Raw genomic sequence first — 17,974 nt, forward strand, 5'->3', positions numbered from 1 at the left:
CTAAAAAACGGTTAATTGAAAACAGACCTTTGATTTGAAGTATTAACACACTTCGGACGGGAAAGGTATCTCTAGCCGTTTGGTCGATTGATGCTAAAGGACAGGAAGAGTATTTTTACCTTGTGCGCTGGCTTCATTTCAAAGTCAGAAAAGAAGGAATCACATACTTAATGTTTTTTATATAAATATATTGTCCAATGTCTCTGTTGAGGTCTTAACTATTTGTACATAATTATTAAATCCCGTCGCCAGCGGTCCACAGGCATAAAAAACACCCGTCCGAAATGTGTTAAATATTCATTTAACTCAATTTTTAATACTTTGTATGTATTATTCAATCACAAGTATTCAAGATTATATGTACTATTAAAATAACACACACAATATACATATATATATATATATATATATATATATATATATATATATATATATATATATATATATATATATATATATATATGTGTGTGTGTGTGTATGTATAAACATTTATTTTACAGAATATTTTTGTAATCCTGACCTTGTGATTAGAAACAGATATCAAGCAACGGTAAGTGGGCTTAAATCTAGCTTAAGTTCAAAATTCGTGACACTGACTACACAACCCGACTTTCTTGAGCACACAAATCAAAGCAGCATGCAAGACGATACTTGATAATAGAATGATATTTTAGCACAGAGTTTCAATTCGTTTTTTATTATGTACCTTCAGCGATTATACCATGTAATGTATATTGCAAACACTAGTGCCAGTGCTCTTATAGAGGAGAAATTACTACTTATCTCATGTTATTTTTATCTGTATGTTATTAATTTTATACTGATGTTTCATAGGGTGTCCAAATCAAAATTAATATATTTTCAAGATGAACACTCGCGGTCCATGATATAAAAAGGGTAGAAGGAAAAAATGATCTCCGGAATCAATATTTTAATAACCAGAAAAAACCTCATATAAGTATATATATTTTTTTTTAATGGTGAATGAAACATGAAAAGACCCGTCATACATATTTTGGTTTTATTTTAAATGATTTTATACGTTAGGTGTACTAACCTATGCATTACTGTGGCTCAGTTTGGTTAAATGGAAAAAAAACATATATTTCTAATAAGTTTAATGCTTGTGAAGCAATAAAAATACTGAAATTCTATGAACAATGTTTAGTATTGGATGTGTGTCACTGATTCGTTTCAAAAGATGGCACTGCCATTACAGTAAAAAAAATCTAGCATAAAAACGTCTGTAATTCGAATATAATGTTGCCAAAATTTCAAAGCAATTGATGAATTACTTTTGGATATTAAAGGTGCAACTGTTATCGTTGTACAATATTTTCCTGTTAAAAAATTCTAGGGTCTTCCCACAAGAACATTATATACCTATATATGGTAATGCCTCAAAAAATGTCAAAACAAGGAAATGAAGGATAAAAAAAATCTATATTTTATTGTAATGGTAATGCCAATGGTAAGCGTATGGTGCTGTGCATCCAATGTTTTTGTGGATGCGTAATCAAGCATGGAAATATCACAGAAAACTAGTGATACACATTTTTTTTTCATTTGCATAATATTTATAACTCACAAAGAATGCCAACAGATAATCATGTTATTTCACTCAATATGACATTGCGATGATCTCCCTTTATTAAATTTCATCCCTTAAACCGAATATTCTGAATGCAGATCTCTTTCATTGTGACTGGTGTTAGGTTGATATATCGCTCACTCCTTTCAAAAATCGTAAATTTTCAGTTGTGCATGTTTTCGGAATGCCCCAAAAATGTACTATATCCCAGCAAAAGGGGCATATTTTTAACTTAATATTTACCCGCTACAGGGCAGAAAGTGTTGTTTTTGCATTTTGAGGAGAAGGTGGATTAATTTTTTTTTTTTAAATAAACTTAATATTTTTCAAATGGAGAAAAAACCTTAAGGTTATACCTAAAAAGATCTGTAGCACAGTAAAAAATTCAAAAAGTGGCTTGATATTTATTTTTAATACATTGTATTGTACTTTTAAAATTTAAAAACGTTCTCCTGAAAAACCAAGTTTTTTGATTTATGACGTTCTTGAAAGGAGTGAGCGATATGAAACATAAATATCTATCCGAGAATTGGTTCATGTTTGCTTCTTTGTACATAATTTAACAATTACGTAGTTATTGTACAACACTCGTACTGCATCATATATAAACAGTGTTATCTTGATAGTAAAATACATGAAGGAAAAGTAATCGGCCCAGCGCTTCAGATACCAGTCCAGGGTAAAATTAAATTATATTAAATTATATTAGAGTACAAAATCACTTGTATTTACGTTGATCTCCCTGGGAATCAAACCCGGGACCCCAGCGCAGTAGCCAAACTCGCTGACCACTACACTACGGATAACTATAGAACAAAGGATAGCTATTGAAACAAGATGAAATTTAAAAAAAAATTATATATAATAAATAAATGACGAATATCTAATTGTGTACTCTACAATTTATACAGTTATTTATGAGTTCAGACAAAGTACTGGGTGATAACTTGTTAAACTTGTAAAGTTGACTTATGTGTGTGTTCATGTTTTAGAGGTTATCATAATAAGTTTTTAATAATTTAGTTTACTCACAATGTCCATACGAGGTTACTAAACAACTATACCGATAAAGAAAAGTGTTGTTGTATGCGAGGCAATTGATTGTGCGGGATGTTTTAATTTCTGTTTAAAATAAATATATATACATATATATATATATATATATACATATATATATATATATATATATATATATATATATATATATATATATATATATATATATATATATATATATATATATATATATATATATATATATATATATATATATATATATATATATATATATATATATATATATATATATATATATATATATATATATATATATATATATATATATATATATATATATATATATATATATATATATATATATATATATATATATATATATATATATATATATATATATATATATATATATATATATATATATATATATATATATATATATATATACATATATATATATATATATATATATATATATATATATATATATATATATATTTAAATATATATATATGTATATATATATATAAAGAATTTCCAAGAATTTGAGTGTTGTGGTTGTCAATAATGGGTAGAATTGGTGAATGTTACACGTGTGTAAAGTGATCACTTAAACCAGCCTATGACGGTCGTCAGCCCTGTTAATGCCCAGACTTCCATATTCTTCTTCATTTTTGATGAGATGTCAAAAAATAATAAATTACGATAACCCTATTCCCATGAAATACCGTACTAGACGAGGCACACCCGTCCCATTGACGCAATAGAAACCCCTAATTGTAATATTCATGCTAAATGCTCTGCACACGATGGGATCAGAGGGGTTTGGTGCATTATGAACGCCTCAAACCAAGTGAAATGGTCTCGGGGAAATCTACCGCTGACAATTATTATGATTAAAGCACGCACTGGCTGAAAAATGACTAGAATTGGACAACAGGCACAGCAAGATATTTTTTCAAGACAAATAATTCCCAAACTCATATCCCGACCACGGTAAAACTACATACAGAATGTGGGTTGGGAGATTCTAATCGCACCTGCCTTATTCACCAGACATGGCACCATTAGACTACCACTTGGTCAAACCATTACCCATCCTTTAGAAGAGCGACACTTCAATTCATGTGCAGATGTCAAAAATTGGGTTGATGCCTGGATTGCCTCAAAAGACGTTTGTTTGACGCGGGATTTATCTATTGCCAGAAAAATGGGAAAAAGTAGTGGCTAATGATGGAAAATACTTTGGCTTATTCGATTTTTATTTTTTTCTCTCAAATAAGCGCATTTTTTATTTTAAAAAATGAAGAACTTTCCTGCAAAATGCAAAATCATACATTTTGTAAAGTGATTATCAAAAAGCACCCTTAGCTGGGAGAGTCTCAGGAAAACAAGGGGCAGGTTTGATATATTATATTAGTGATTATTGGCATTATTTAATCATCAATCTAAAACTGTCAAAAAGTATGAGCAAAATTAATCATAAGAACTAAGGTTTTAAAAGTACTAAAATGATGTCTTATTTAACCACCCTACTATCGGGTTACTTTCTGAATCTAGAATTATTATTTTTTTTACAGAATTAAGAATGTAATGTTTGTTGGATTCAAACCTGATTTTTTTTACCATAATAGGTGCTTTTAGGACGGAACTGATGTGCTTTTTCGTTAGCATATTCCCTCTCTCTGTCTCGCATTAAATATTTTTGGCACATGGTTAGCGCAATGGTGCGGAAAAAATAAACATATCATGTACGCTCGTATGTGTAGGGCGGTTTATAAAAATATATGACTTCTCTTCGCATCTATGAAAATCTTTAAATACGTTTAAATTTCTAAAAAATGCTTAAATTTTCAGCTAATAATACCAAGTTTATCATGGAGTATTAAAACAATACATAATTATTAAATTAATACTCCAAATAGAGTTTATAATAATTTTTTAGAATTTTTAGTAAGAAATATTATATTTTAATGGATATAAAAATAAACAGCAAGCATAATAAAAAGATAAACATATCATGATCTGCAAAGATCAGATCTGAAGGCTTGGTGATCTATTTAATGTTTGAGATATTTGATAACACATCTTATCAAAACTATAATTTATACTTTGAACTATCAATATTTGCATAGGAGACAGAATAGTTACGTACACAAATAGATCTGAAATCAAATGCAGTGCCGTACTATTATTTATACTTTACCAGTAAGCTAGACTTGTAGAAGAAAGGAGCATTTACGTACATGAATATTACAACATTTACAAACTCATTTCTATTCCCGAACCCGGAACTGTGATTGTATTCTGCTGTTTTATATGTCATTTCAACTGATTTTGAAAGCTCCGCAAGTCTTGTAAGTCGCTTGTTGAAATTCATTTCTTTTCATAGAGTAAAATAACAATAATGTAGTTTTTTCCACATTAATTTTTTTTGACCAGCAACAGGGTTTCATCGTTATCGACATCATCAGAATGGACAAATCAGACCCAGTCTAATGATGTCAGTTATGACAAAACACGGTAGCTGGTTAAATAAAATGAAAGTGAAAAAAACTACATACATAGTTGTTATTTTATTCATTAAAATGCAGTTTCACCAAGAAATGCCAGTACAAAACTTCAATCATTTATTTTCTTTTGTAGAAGATGTCAAAAATACGTTGCCAATTCATTACTAGTCATGAAAAAATAATGGCTATTGAAAATATTGAATAGTAGCCCATTACGGTACATTCGGTAAATTGAGTATAGAAAATTACAAGATGAAACATAATGTACCTGCACAGCCGCTTTGACTTGTTGCATGATAGTCAACTGCTTCTTGACATCGGGAGACTTTGGATCTTTCTCCTTAGTTTCAGATTTGATTTTAGGCCGGAAGGCCCCAAATAATGCAGGTCGTCGACTGATTCCAGATGTACCTGTAGAAATAAATGCAATTTGGGTAATATTTCTGGTAATTATAAGAGTGTAATCAATATCTCTTCCACATTCATGCATCTCCTCATACATACTCGCCGATTGTTTTGACTCCTAACCTGACCACTTTCAAGTATTTGGCATACTTGATCATGCCAAGTTTTTCTCGGTCTTCCTCTGCTCCTTTTTCCAATTACAGTTGCCTCATAAATTTGTTTTACCATTCTTTCCTCACTCATTCGTTCTACATGTTCAAACCATCTCAACACACCTTTCTTAATTTTATCGATAATGCTTATCTCAGCTTTGCATTTCTTCCTTATTTCACTATTTGAACATCTTTCATATATTGTTTTGTCGCACATTCTTCTGAGAGATCACATTTTGACTGCATTCAGTCTACTTTTATCCTTCTTTTGCCAACTCCATGTTTCACTTCCATACATTAGGGTCGAAACCAGGACTCCGTTGTGTACTGCCAGTTTAGCTTTCTCTGATAGATTTTTATTTAACAGGGTAACACATCAGATAATGCGTTTTCAACTTGATCATTAATTACATGAAGGGAAAGCCAAGAGTCTTTGCCCTCCAGATTCTTAAATTTGGGAATGAAATATAGTAGAGGGTATACAGATAACCAGAATGAAGAAGTCCAGGGTGAAGGATATTTCTGTTATGAGGAAAAGAAATAATAGATAGGTAAAAGAGAACAGCAGTGATGACTAAGACCTTCGGGGTTATACACCAGTAGGTATGTAAAAGAGAATAGCAGTGACGGCTAAGACCTTCGGGGTTATATACCCATAGGTAGGTAAAAGAGAATAGCAATTATGGTTAAGACCTTTGGGGTTATATACCCATAGGTAGGTAAAAGAGAATAGCAATGATGGTTAAGACCTTTGGGGTTTTACACCCATAGGTAGATAAAAGAGAATAGCAGTGATGGCTTATACCTTTCGGGATATACATCCATAGGTAAGTAAAAGAGAAAAGCAGTGATGGCTAAGAACTTCTGGGTTATATACCCATAGGTAGGTAAAAGAGAATAGCAGTGATGGCTAAGAACTTCTGGGTTATATACCCATAGGTAGGTAAAAGAGAATAGCAGTGATGGCTAAAAACTTCGGTGTTATATACCGATAGGTAGGTAAAAGAGAATAGCAGTGATGGCTTATACCTTCCGGGCTATATATCCATAGGTAAGTAAAAGAGTGCAGTGATGGCTAAAACTTTTGGGGTTATGTAGCCATACTCATAATAAACTTATGTAACATTACTGCTAATACATACAAGTCAACAATCACATATCGCTCACTCCTTTCAACAACATCATATATCAAAAAACTTGTTTTTTAAAGTTTAAGAACATTATTAAATATATAAATATATAAATATCAAGCCACTTATTGAACTTTTAACTGTGCAACAGATCTTTTTAGGTAAAACCTGAATGTTTTTTTCTCCATTTGAAAAATATTTAGTAAAACTAAAAAAAGAAAATTCAACATAACCTTTTCTTCAAAATGCAAAAACACCACTTTCTGCCCTGTAGTTGGTATATATTAAGTTAAAAATATGCCGCTTTTGCTGGGATATAGTACATTTTCTGGGCATTCCAAAAACATGCACAATTGAAAATTAATAATTTTTGATATTTGACGTTGTTGAAAGGAGTGAGCGATATATTCTCATCTGTTATCTGGCACTGAACGCAAACATTCACCTGAATGATTGCTGCACTAATTTGAATATGTAAATAAAACCTTACAAACAAGGTAATAAAATGCAAATTCACGGTGTGCACATTTATTTTCACTCCATTTATGAACTGCATAAGACAACAGACACACAAGATCCCAGAGTAGTTAGTTGAGAATCTGACCATAAGCATTAGTAATACATGCTAATTTGGAAAATTCATTTCAACAATACATTGTAATTTATATTATTAAATTCTTATACGAACAATCAATTTCTCAACATGCTATCCTGGGCAAGAAATGAAGCCTTGTAAAAATTAAATCATAACAATATGAAGAAAATAAACAATGCTCTTCACATGTACAAACACAAAAAAATCCTTTGAAGGAATAAACACTTAAGTTATTATTCCTTTAAATAAAAAAATGTTTCATATTCAATTTATATTGCAGTTATATTCAAGAGATACCAAAATTTCCTTTTAATAAAAAATAGAAAAACGTTAAATTAAAAACAAACAATGAAAAATTTAGTGCTAAAACAAAAAAATAGTTGCTTTAGACTGTTAACACACTTAGGACGGGTTTTACCCGTTCAGTCGATTGATGCTTAAAGACGTAAAGTGTATTTTTACCTTCTGTGCTGGCCTCATTTCGAAATCAGACAAACAGGAATTGCTTAGTGAGTTATATATATATATATATATATATATATATATATATATATATATATATATATATATATATATATATATATATATATATATATATATATATATATATATCTGTATGTATATATATATACATATATATATATAAATATATATATATATATATATATATATATATATATATATATATATATATATATATATCTTTCTTGAATTCGTTTTGCAATTGGCGGAAATCGAACCCGCGACGCCAGTTTCGTAGTCGGGCGTCTACCCAACTACGCCACAGCGCCTGCCTTGAATGTTATAAATGCTATGAATATCATGTACCAATCTCTTTGTTAAGGTCTAAGCTATATACGTATATAATTATCGAATCCCGTCGCCAGCAGTCCACAGGCGTAAAAATACCCGTCCAAGATGTGTTAATATAACAAAGTTATTTTTTGAATGACAAGTGCCATGTTCAGTGGAACCTCTCATAACGCGTTATTCGCATAGCAAGCAAAGAAAAGATGTGAAAAAGTTGCTCTCTTAATGAACGATATTTGCAATAACGATTTACAAAGAAAGGGCCCTTTTTCACGACATTCTCTTGTGAGCCGGGATTTCCGCGCCAGTCTAAACAAAAAATGTTCGCTTAACCCTTATAGTGGTGAGCTTATTTTCACATATTTTGCATAAATTGCTAATTGCTTTTAATCATCACTACTTGACGAATTAGACATTTTGTCGGTAGAAATAAAAAACTTTTACTTAAAAAAATAAAAAATCAATGTTAAATTTACAGCAAAATAATTTTAAATGGTTATTTATAAATTTTATTTTTGACATCTCATCAAAGATGGAGAAGAATATGGAAGTCTGGGCATTTACGGGGCTGACGACCGTCATAGGCTGGTTTAAGTGATCACTTTACACGCGTGTAACATTCACCAATTCTCTACCCATTATTGACAACAACACTACTTAAATTCTTGGAAGCTCTATAAATATGAACCAATTTAGAAACCTTGTTCTTAAATGCCCAGACTTCCATATTTTTCTTCATCTTTGATGAGATGTCAAAAATAATATGAAGATAACTCCTGTAATTGGAGATAATCCAGATTTTGTGAACAAGTATTTGGACACACTCAAGATGTTGTTATTTATAATGTTATTAACTTATTAAAAACGTTAAACATGCGCGCGCTAAGACACGTCCGTATAGGTCGATACCTAAATTAATTTGCGCAACAGTCGGTATCCCGACGCTCCGCACTTTATACGCATTGATAGAGAGTTGATCTATCAACGGTTCGCACTCTAAGGGTTCACAAGTAATATTCTGGAACGAATTATGCTGGTTATGAGAGGTCCACTCTAATGATCTTATATTGTTAGGCACTTTTTTTTTTCTATTACTAAGTATATTTTTATTAAAAATAAATAAATTTATATACAACTTAATAAAATGATGACTATGCAATAAATAGTAAATAATTTTTAATGAAAAAAATACCATGGATAGTTTGTTGGTAATAGGGCTGTTCTTCTTCCGATCCTCTTCTTTCTCGGGAACTGCTGCGAGAGCCGCCGGTGGATCTGGAGCCGCAACTCGATCTCTCTCTGTCTCTTTCCCTAAGTTCCCGTTCTGAAAATTCAAACCAAATCATTATTATTTTTAAAAATATACAAGATCGTGGTACTAAATGTAGTTTAAATTGCATCCAAGAACGTATAACATAGCATCTGTTTCAAAAAAGCATGTCTTTTGACAAAAAAATTAATTCTAAGCATTATTATTAACAAAATTATATTCTCAACATAAAATTAAACAATTCACTCTCCACAATCACTGGGAAGATTATCTGTAAGTTTGGTTAATTAATACATTAAGTGAACTGTTAAACAACAAAGTGAACATTTAAGCCAGGTCATAAGCCACGTGAACATCCAGACTTTCATACTCACTTAAAATAAACAGATATTTCTGTCGAGAAATTTATCATATCTTACAAAAATTACTTCACAGATGATGATGCTTGATGCTCTTAAATAAATTCATGAATAGCAAAACTGAAGATTGTATGAGCTCTTCTTCAAACCCTTATCCACACCTCAATGGTGCATAGGGCACTGCATCATATGAACACAGAGTTATCTCAATCATTAAAACATTAAGGAAAGGTGATCAGCCTCCGCTTCAGGTACCAATCCAGGGTAATATTGAACAAATATTAGAGTGAAAAAATCACTTATATTTATTTGAACCCCCCCCTACTGGGAATCGAACCCAGGACTTCCAGAATGGTAACAGAGCGTGCTGACTATTACGCTACGGAGGCAGGGACAGTAATAGTCTGTTAGAAACAATATTCAATCGTCGTTGATGTGGTCAAAACCACTATTAACACACGGAAGGAGTGTTAACAATTGATAGCTTAATCTGTACTAGATAAACTACATATTTGAGGTAGTAGGTGCATCACCATCTGTTTTCTGTTGTAGCCGAGCATGGTACTGATTTTGTGAATTACACAGACAAATGGAATTTTTTATTCAGACGATTTAGCAAGAAATGGCAGAACTTACGTTGACAATATTGGATTATTTTAATATAAAACAGAGTTACCGTGTCAAATATTTGTTCATGTGGCCATTTCACTATTCTGACTCTATGTACTTTACATATCGCTCACTCCTTTCAAGAACGTCATAAATCAAAAAACTTGATATTTCAGGAGAACGTTTTTAAAGTTTAAAAATAAAATACAATGTATTAAAAATAAATAACAAGTCATTTATTAAACTTTTTACTGTTCAACGGATCTTTTTAGGTAAAGCCTGAAGGTTTTTTCTCCATTTGGAAAATATTATATTAAATAGTATATTAAAAAAAAAATATAGTTAAACAATACCTTTTCTTCAAAATGTAAAAACAACACTTTTTGACCTGTAGCGGGTAAATATTAAGTTAAAAATATGCCTCTTTTGCTGGGATATAGTACATTTTCTGGGCATTCCGAAAACATGTACAACTGAAAATTGACGATTTTGGATTTATGATGTTCTTGAAAGGAGTGAGCGATATGTTAGCTACCCAATACTTAAGAAGTCCAATTTTTACAAAAATTAACATTTTACAAAATATGTTTATTACTATATAGGTTCGCCTCTATATAAGTGTAATATTGAAATATGTGTAATATTCCAGCTGTGTAATTTATCGATGTTCCAAAAAACCTAATATAATGGAAAGTAGGGTTGTTGGGAATACCTGAGGAACATAAAAGAAAAATAAACAAATTTTTATTTTTTTTGATGTTTATTTAAAATTTCCATCCAAATTATGTACCGAAATTGTAATTTCTATTTCAAAAGACAAATACTTTACCAAAAAAAAATATTCCTCGCCGTTCCTATTTACTTAATATGTACATACCTACTAGAATAATTGAGATCGAGATGTAGTGTAAATTGAAACGATATAGGGTATTAAAAACAAGTAAAATCAGAAATATATCTTTGCAACAAAATGATTTGGTAAAAAACGCAAAGCGCATCCTTGTAGTACTATATTATACTTGCTAGTACTATCACCAGTTGCTCCCAGTTTAAAAAAATTTAAACACATTATCCAAGCCCGTTTTGACGACTTTCTAATACCTGCTTGCAGAAAATATAAAAATATGTATAAAGCTTTATTTTCTTCTTCAAGAAAACATTCGAAGTTTCTTAAACCTTTCTTCTTCATTTTATGGTCGTTTTGTAAATGGATATGGGGTGGCACATAAAATCCATTGGCAATAAATGAACAAACAACTGTTGCTGTAACCCCACATTCACCACTTGTAGCTTCACGAACTTGTTTTATCCCTCTGGGCACTATTTTGTTTTAAATTTACATAAACTGGCAACTAAGAGCAAGTCTTGTCAAAATTACATATACATACCAGGTCTGTTACCTCAGAATTGCTATTTTTACTAAGAAAAACACAAAAATGCTGGAATAAAATTTTAAAAAATGGTTTATTTGAAGTATTACTTGCTAGCTACACATTTCCCCATCTTACGGACAAGTTATGGATACCTTGTCAATAAAAATCCTCGGTTTTCGATGCGAACCAGTCGGCAAGCCTCTTTCGGATGCTTTCGTATGAATTTAAGTGCTGTTCAGCAAACGCATGGCTTCTGGTGAATAAAGTGGGTGGGGTAGGGTGATTAAAGTGGGTGGAGTTGAGTGCCTCCAAGTAGTTGCAAACGAAAGTTGAAGTGTGCGATGGATTGTTGTCGTGGAGAAAAAGTTGATGCTTGTGTTTTTGCCGGTTATCGGACCTTGTGTCATACAGAACTCGGTTGAGTTTGATCAGTTGTTGACAGTAGCGTTGTGCGTTGACAGTTTCTCCCGGTTTTAGGAGTTCGTAGTAGACGATACCTACCAAATCCCACACAGCATTGTTTTTTTTTCCTAAGCAATCCGGTCTGGCGGGCGATGTCACTGGTTAACCGGGGTCAACCCACTATTTCGTGCTCCTGAGATTCTTGGAAAATGTCCATTTTTTGTCGCCAGTAACAATCCAATTAATAAAACATTTTTCTTTTTTTCGTGCAAGCAGCATTTCGCAGGTATTGCGACGTCGTTCCTGCTGCCTTTCATCCAATTAGTAAGGCACCCATTTTCCAATCTTTTGAATCTTTCCCATGCCATGCAGGGGCTTGGAAATGGCCGGGCAAGAAACTCTCAGTTGCACGACGAGCGATCCTTGTTGTTGGGTGTTGTTGTCATCCAAGAGAGCTTGCAATTCAGTGTCCTTAAACTTTTTTTGCAGATTTTCTCGTTTCTGGCCGCTCAAGTCAAAATTGCCTTTTTTGAACCGACTGAATCAATATCAGCAAGTCTTTTCCCATGGAGCATTGTAGCCATAGGTTTCTACAAGTATGCAATTTGGCAGCAGATTTCTTGGAGTTGAAATGGTAATTCCGAACTTTCTTTGGCACCAAACTCTATATGATTACCACAGAAAAAACGACTTGCTACTATTGTTGTTGTTGATATTAATGTGCAGTAATTATTATTGACAGAAGCGGTCTTTGTCAGCTATACAAACTTAATTTTTAAGTTACTCATCAAACATGTATGGATGTTTTCTCAAAGAAGTTGGTGTTAACACATAAATAGACTTATGGCTTTCCAATACGTATTTTTGTAATAGATTTTCTTGACCCCTAGTAAATCTTGTATCCCAACCTTTTCTTGGCTCATCAATGGTTAGACAAAGATTTAATAATTTTCTTGACTGTGCTGCGTTGTGGTCTATTTTATACGCTTCTGCGACATCTGAAACGTTAATTAAGTACAATGAATAATTAGATAAGTTAAACATTTCAACAAGATAAGTTAACTCGGGGTAATTGAGAATGTTCTCAATTACCCCTGTCAAATCGTTAAGAAAAACAAGATGGCGCTAACTTAACAAATAAAACAAAACGGTAAAAGTTTAAAATAAACATCGAATTTGGATAGATGGAAAAATAAATGTACATAAACAGACTTTTAATTAAATCTTGTTTCCTTGTAATATATGTGAAACACAGATATTACAAAGAAATAATAATAAAAATTTAAATGAACTTACCGTTGATAGTGTGCGTAGCTAGCCTAGCCCTTTTGAATAATGAGCTCACACTGAATATTTCGCGGTGTGCTAAATGCATGGTAGCGATATATGGGAAACATGATTTATTGAACTATTCCTAATCACCCCGTATTTCCAATAACTCTACATTTCCCTAATCAGCAGCCTGAACGTCTTTTTTTTCAACAAAACTATTTTTAAAAATACTATGGCAAAAAATTGTATTCACCTGCAGATTTTTGTTTGACGGCTTTATCTTTTTTAGACGACTTTTCTTTGTCCTTGGGGGATGACTTTTCCTTTCCATGGCTCGAAGGTGTTGAATTTTCTGCCCCGAAATTAGATACTTCCTGCAATAAATTAAAATAGAAATAAAGTTTAAAAAAATGAAAAATGTAGTGAAAATAACCCAATTGCTTATATCCATGAATTAAAATAATATTTTAATACGAAAATTAGTCATTTATTTGGAAAAAATGGCAAATTCAATGATCCTAAAAAACAAAACAAAATATATCTTTAATCATTGCAACAACAAAAAAAGCAGTATAAGTGAATCAATAATGTTATTAGTTTTAAAGTGATAAAAATGCAAATAATAGTTTATATTATCACGACAAAAAATCTTAAGACTAAGGAATCAATTTTTGATTGATATTGAATTCTTGAAGAAACGTCAAATAATAAAAAATACACTAATAAAAAAATATATTTTTACACGAAGTCCAGAATTTGGAAATATTCATTCAAAAAATTAATCGAACACTGAACTTACTACTCTTTCATCAATAGGAATCAAAAGAAAATCTCGCCAATATTTTAGTTGCAAAAACATCGAGCAGCAATGTGAAGAAATGTACAGCCAACAGGTGTGTTTTATTAACTTTTGTTATTTACTCTTCTCTAAGGTAAATGCAGAGAGGAAACTTAGAAACAATATTACCATTTCAGAAATACGCAGTTTAAATTGAGGATTAAAATTATGTACATAACTTTTTACATTAGTGACATAATACAATGAAGCACAGATGACCACAAAAGGGTTAAAATTGACAAAAAACATTAAACTATTTTTTATATTGAGAAAACAACAAGCACAGATGATGATCACGAAAGGATTATAAATTGACGAAAAAAAACTTTTTACATAAAACTAATTTTTATATTGAGAAAACAACAAGCACAGATGATGATCACGAAAGGATTATAAATTGACGAAAAAAAACTTTTTACATAAAACTAATTTTTATATTGAGATAACAAAAAGCACAGATGATGATCACGAAAGGATTATAAATTGACGAAAAAAAACTTTTTACATAAAACTAATTTTTGTGTTGTGATAATACAAGGACATATGATCACGAAAGGATTATAAATTGAGAAAAAAAACTTTTTGGCAAACGTAAAACAGTAAAAAAAAACTTTATTTTTAACCCCAAAAAATCACAATCACCTGCTAGATACCAATTGGTAACAGTGACTTGAAACGTCTTTATTCAGACACAGATTTTTAAGTAGCAGTTTTTCTAACACATGTTTATAAATGAAAACAAAAGTAAAAAATACACGGCCGGATAGAAATCGAATAAAAAATATTGCCAACATTGTAAGGCTTGCCAATTATGAAAAAAACCTATGACCCTTAGTATATTTCAAAACTAGACAGATGTAGTCTTATTACCACCACATTTCAGAGAAAGCTCTAGAAAAGTTTACCATTCGGATTAATCAAAAAAAATTAACGCATCACGCGCTTAGAAAAAATACTTCTATAACTGAATAGAAATCATCCCCACACGCCTGCAATAGCCAACGAAAGGTACTACCCCTTTAACTGAAGAATGACTGAATATCACTTATTCCTTTCTTTTCACTATCAAAGAAAAGCCGCAATGATTTTAAAATCTAGAGAAATCAAAAATTTGTTTGATTAAATAAATGAGAATCTATAAAAATCAAAGAATAGCGGCGATGATCTAGATAAATAAAAAAATCATTTACTTTATTTTCTTTTTTCTTTAAAGGAATAACCCGCAAAGCGTCTATTTTAGATGCTAGTCTTCAGGTAGGATAGTAAGGATAGGGAAGGTAAATGTGAAAAATACATTACACACACTCAGACCAATTGAAAATAAATCTTTCTTGAATTCATTTTGCAATTGGCGGGAATCGAACCCGTGACGCCAGTTTCGCAGTCGAGCGGCTACCCAACAACGCAACGGCACCTGTTCGATTGAATAAATGAGAATACTATCACTATCAAAGATAGTCGGTATGATTTTAAAATCAAGATAAATCAAAAAAAAATTGATTGAATAAATGAGAATACTACTTTTCTCACGAAATGATGATACATGAACATAAAAATATAAAAAAAATAAATGTAATGTCTTAAAACCATAAACCCCCCGTCGTTTCTATGAAACAATAGAAAACTGGTTTGTTATGAAACTTATTGTAAACAATGTCTGTAATAAAATATCTAACGTTTTTCATTGTACACAAGTATGATATATGTTTCAGGCATATGATGTCGTGAAAGATGTTCCAAACCGCAAAAAACTAGACGCGATGTGGGCCCTTGTGCACTACACGGAATTTTACTGTCCGGCAGTCCACTTAGTATGATAAAACGGATGATTGGCTTGTGCTTTTGGACGTCTTTCTTCGGATCGGTGCGCTTGATCGGTGCGTGATCGGTGCGTGCGCATAAATTTGAGCACGCTAAACTGTCTTAGTCGCTTTTATTTAAAAAAAACCGGACTGTCGGACGGTAAAATTCCGGGTAGTGCACAAACGCCCTATGGCAGCGAAACAATGGTGCACGAATCGTAATTTTATCAATATATTTATACTCCATCTAAAATCTTACAAACTCTAGAAACTGGTTATGAGGTGATACAAAATACATTATACAGGTGGCATAAAAATTATCACCCTATCTGAATGTTATAATTTTTGGAAATGGTGTCGTACGTCAATTATATTCGACATTTATGAACTAGACAGCTGCAGTATACATATAAAAAGGGAACAAATGTGCATCAACACTGGCGGCAGCCACTTGACGGATCATCTTTTTCTCTTTCCAGAAAAAAAATTTAAGGTCCAAACAAATATTTTCTTTACTCAATATCATTTTTTCATTAAAAAATATTTAAAAACAAAATTTAATGGTTAATTATGCGCCACCCTATACTGCAGCTGTCTAGTTCACAAACGTCAATATTCTTGACGTACGACGTCATTTGCAAAAATTATAACATCTTCTGATATATTAATAGTAATTAATGTTGTGCCACCCTGTATATGTATCAAAAATAATCCAAGAGTACAAGATACTTATTTATTTTTTAAATATAACTGCACTGTTAAAAATCCTACACGGAAAAAAAGACTGAAATAAATAAATAAGGATTGAGAGAAATGAACAAAAATCAAGATTAAACAAAAAATATCGATCAATTCAATGCATAATTTAACAAATATACAGACCGTTTTTAAAGACCAAATCGAAAACGTAATTTTCGAAGTAAATTAATTATTGTAACTACCCCACGATATAACCTAGGACCGTATGTAAATTGTTTTCATAATCAATGAAACGCATATTCTAGTCAATTTTTTCCAGATTACGGCCTACTTTATTTATATTTTTAATCACCAGTAATGCCACAAAAATATTATAAAGCTAAAATATTCGTGTATATAATAAAAATACAAGTATTTATCAGTATTAAAAATATATTTTTTTACTTCGTTTAGACTTATTTTGTTCATTTGTTTAAGCCCTCAACAAAATACGATACCAGTTTGCCGCCAAAATAATTATTTTGGCGGCAAAATGGTATCGCATTTTAATTATAATTAATCGCCGCCTTTAATGAGTCTTCGTTGGTAAAACGTATCCCACGAAAAAAATATCTCTCAAATTAACAGAAAAAATACATGGCATATGGGACTGAATGCAGAGCGGACACCGCAGTAACAAAAAACGCGGTAAAAGTGTCAGAAATGAAGAATCCAAGGAGCATATCTGGCAAGAGTCTACGAGATATAATATGCGGAATCAAAGATGTCGTTAGACGGGGAAGACAACGAAGAAGACAATGTGTATGTGCATGTGAGGAGAATGGAACCATCCAGACTCCTCCAAATCCCACTGCACCGACAACTCCCAGGCAGACCACCAAAGAGATGGATTGACAGCTGGCAATCAACATAGCAGGAGGCTAATCCCTCTTAAAAACAGGCAACAAGACCTACACCAAGAAGAAAAAATACTCGATGTCAGTTCTAGACAACGCAGTTGGTATATTATTTTTGACATCTTATCAAAGATGAAGAAGAATATGGAAGTCTGGGCATTTACGGGGCTGACGACCGTCATAGGCTGGTTTAAGTGATCACTTTACACACGTGTAACATTCACCAATTCTACTCATTATT

The 17,974-nt window shown here is 31.7% G+C and overlaps 1 protein-coding gene across 7 annotated transcripts in view; it reads right to left on the minus strand.

Annotated features, from left to right (window-relative positions):
• Nucleotides 1-17,974, minus strand: part of LOC148301102 (uncharacterized) — a 154,132-nt gene that overhangs the window by 100,141 nt on the left and 36,017 nt on the right. For 6 of the 7 annotated variants that reach the window (XM_088273821.1, XM_088273822.1, XM_088273818.1 and 3 more), the window contains 3 exons: nucleotides 13,752-13,872; nucleotides 9,406-9,537; nucleotides 5,390-5,532 (listed from right to left, as the gene is read on the minus strand). In XM_088273821.1, coding sequence (XP_088129947.1) covers nucleotides 5,390-5,532; nucleotides 9,406-9,537; nucleotides 13,752-13,872 — 396 coding nt within the window. Of the gene's footprint in view, nucleotides 1-5,389; nucleotides 5,533-9,405; nucleotides 9,538-13,751; nucleotides 13,873-14,297; nucleotides 14,375-17,974 lie in introns of those variants that run through there. The other variant, XM_088273827.1, reaches the window with a different exon arrangement.

Source organism: Brachycentrus maculatus, unplaced genomic scaffold, assembly GCF_059751285.1.
Source record: "Brachycentrus maculatus isolate JH-2025_06_01 unplaced genomic scaffold, ASM5975128v1 h1tg000608l, whole genome shotgun sequence".
NCBI lineage: Eukaryota > Metazoa > Arthropoda > Insecta > Trichoptera > Brachycentridae > Brachycentrus > Brachycentrus maculatus.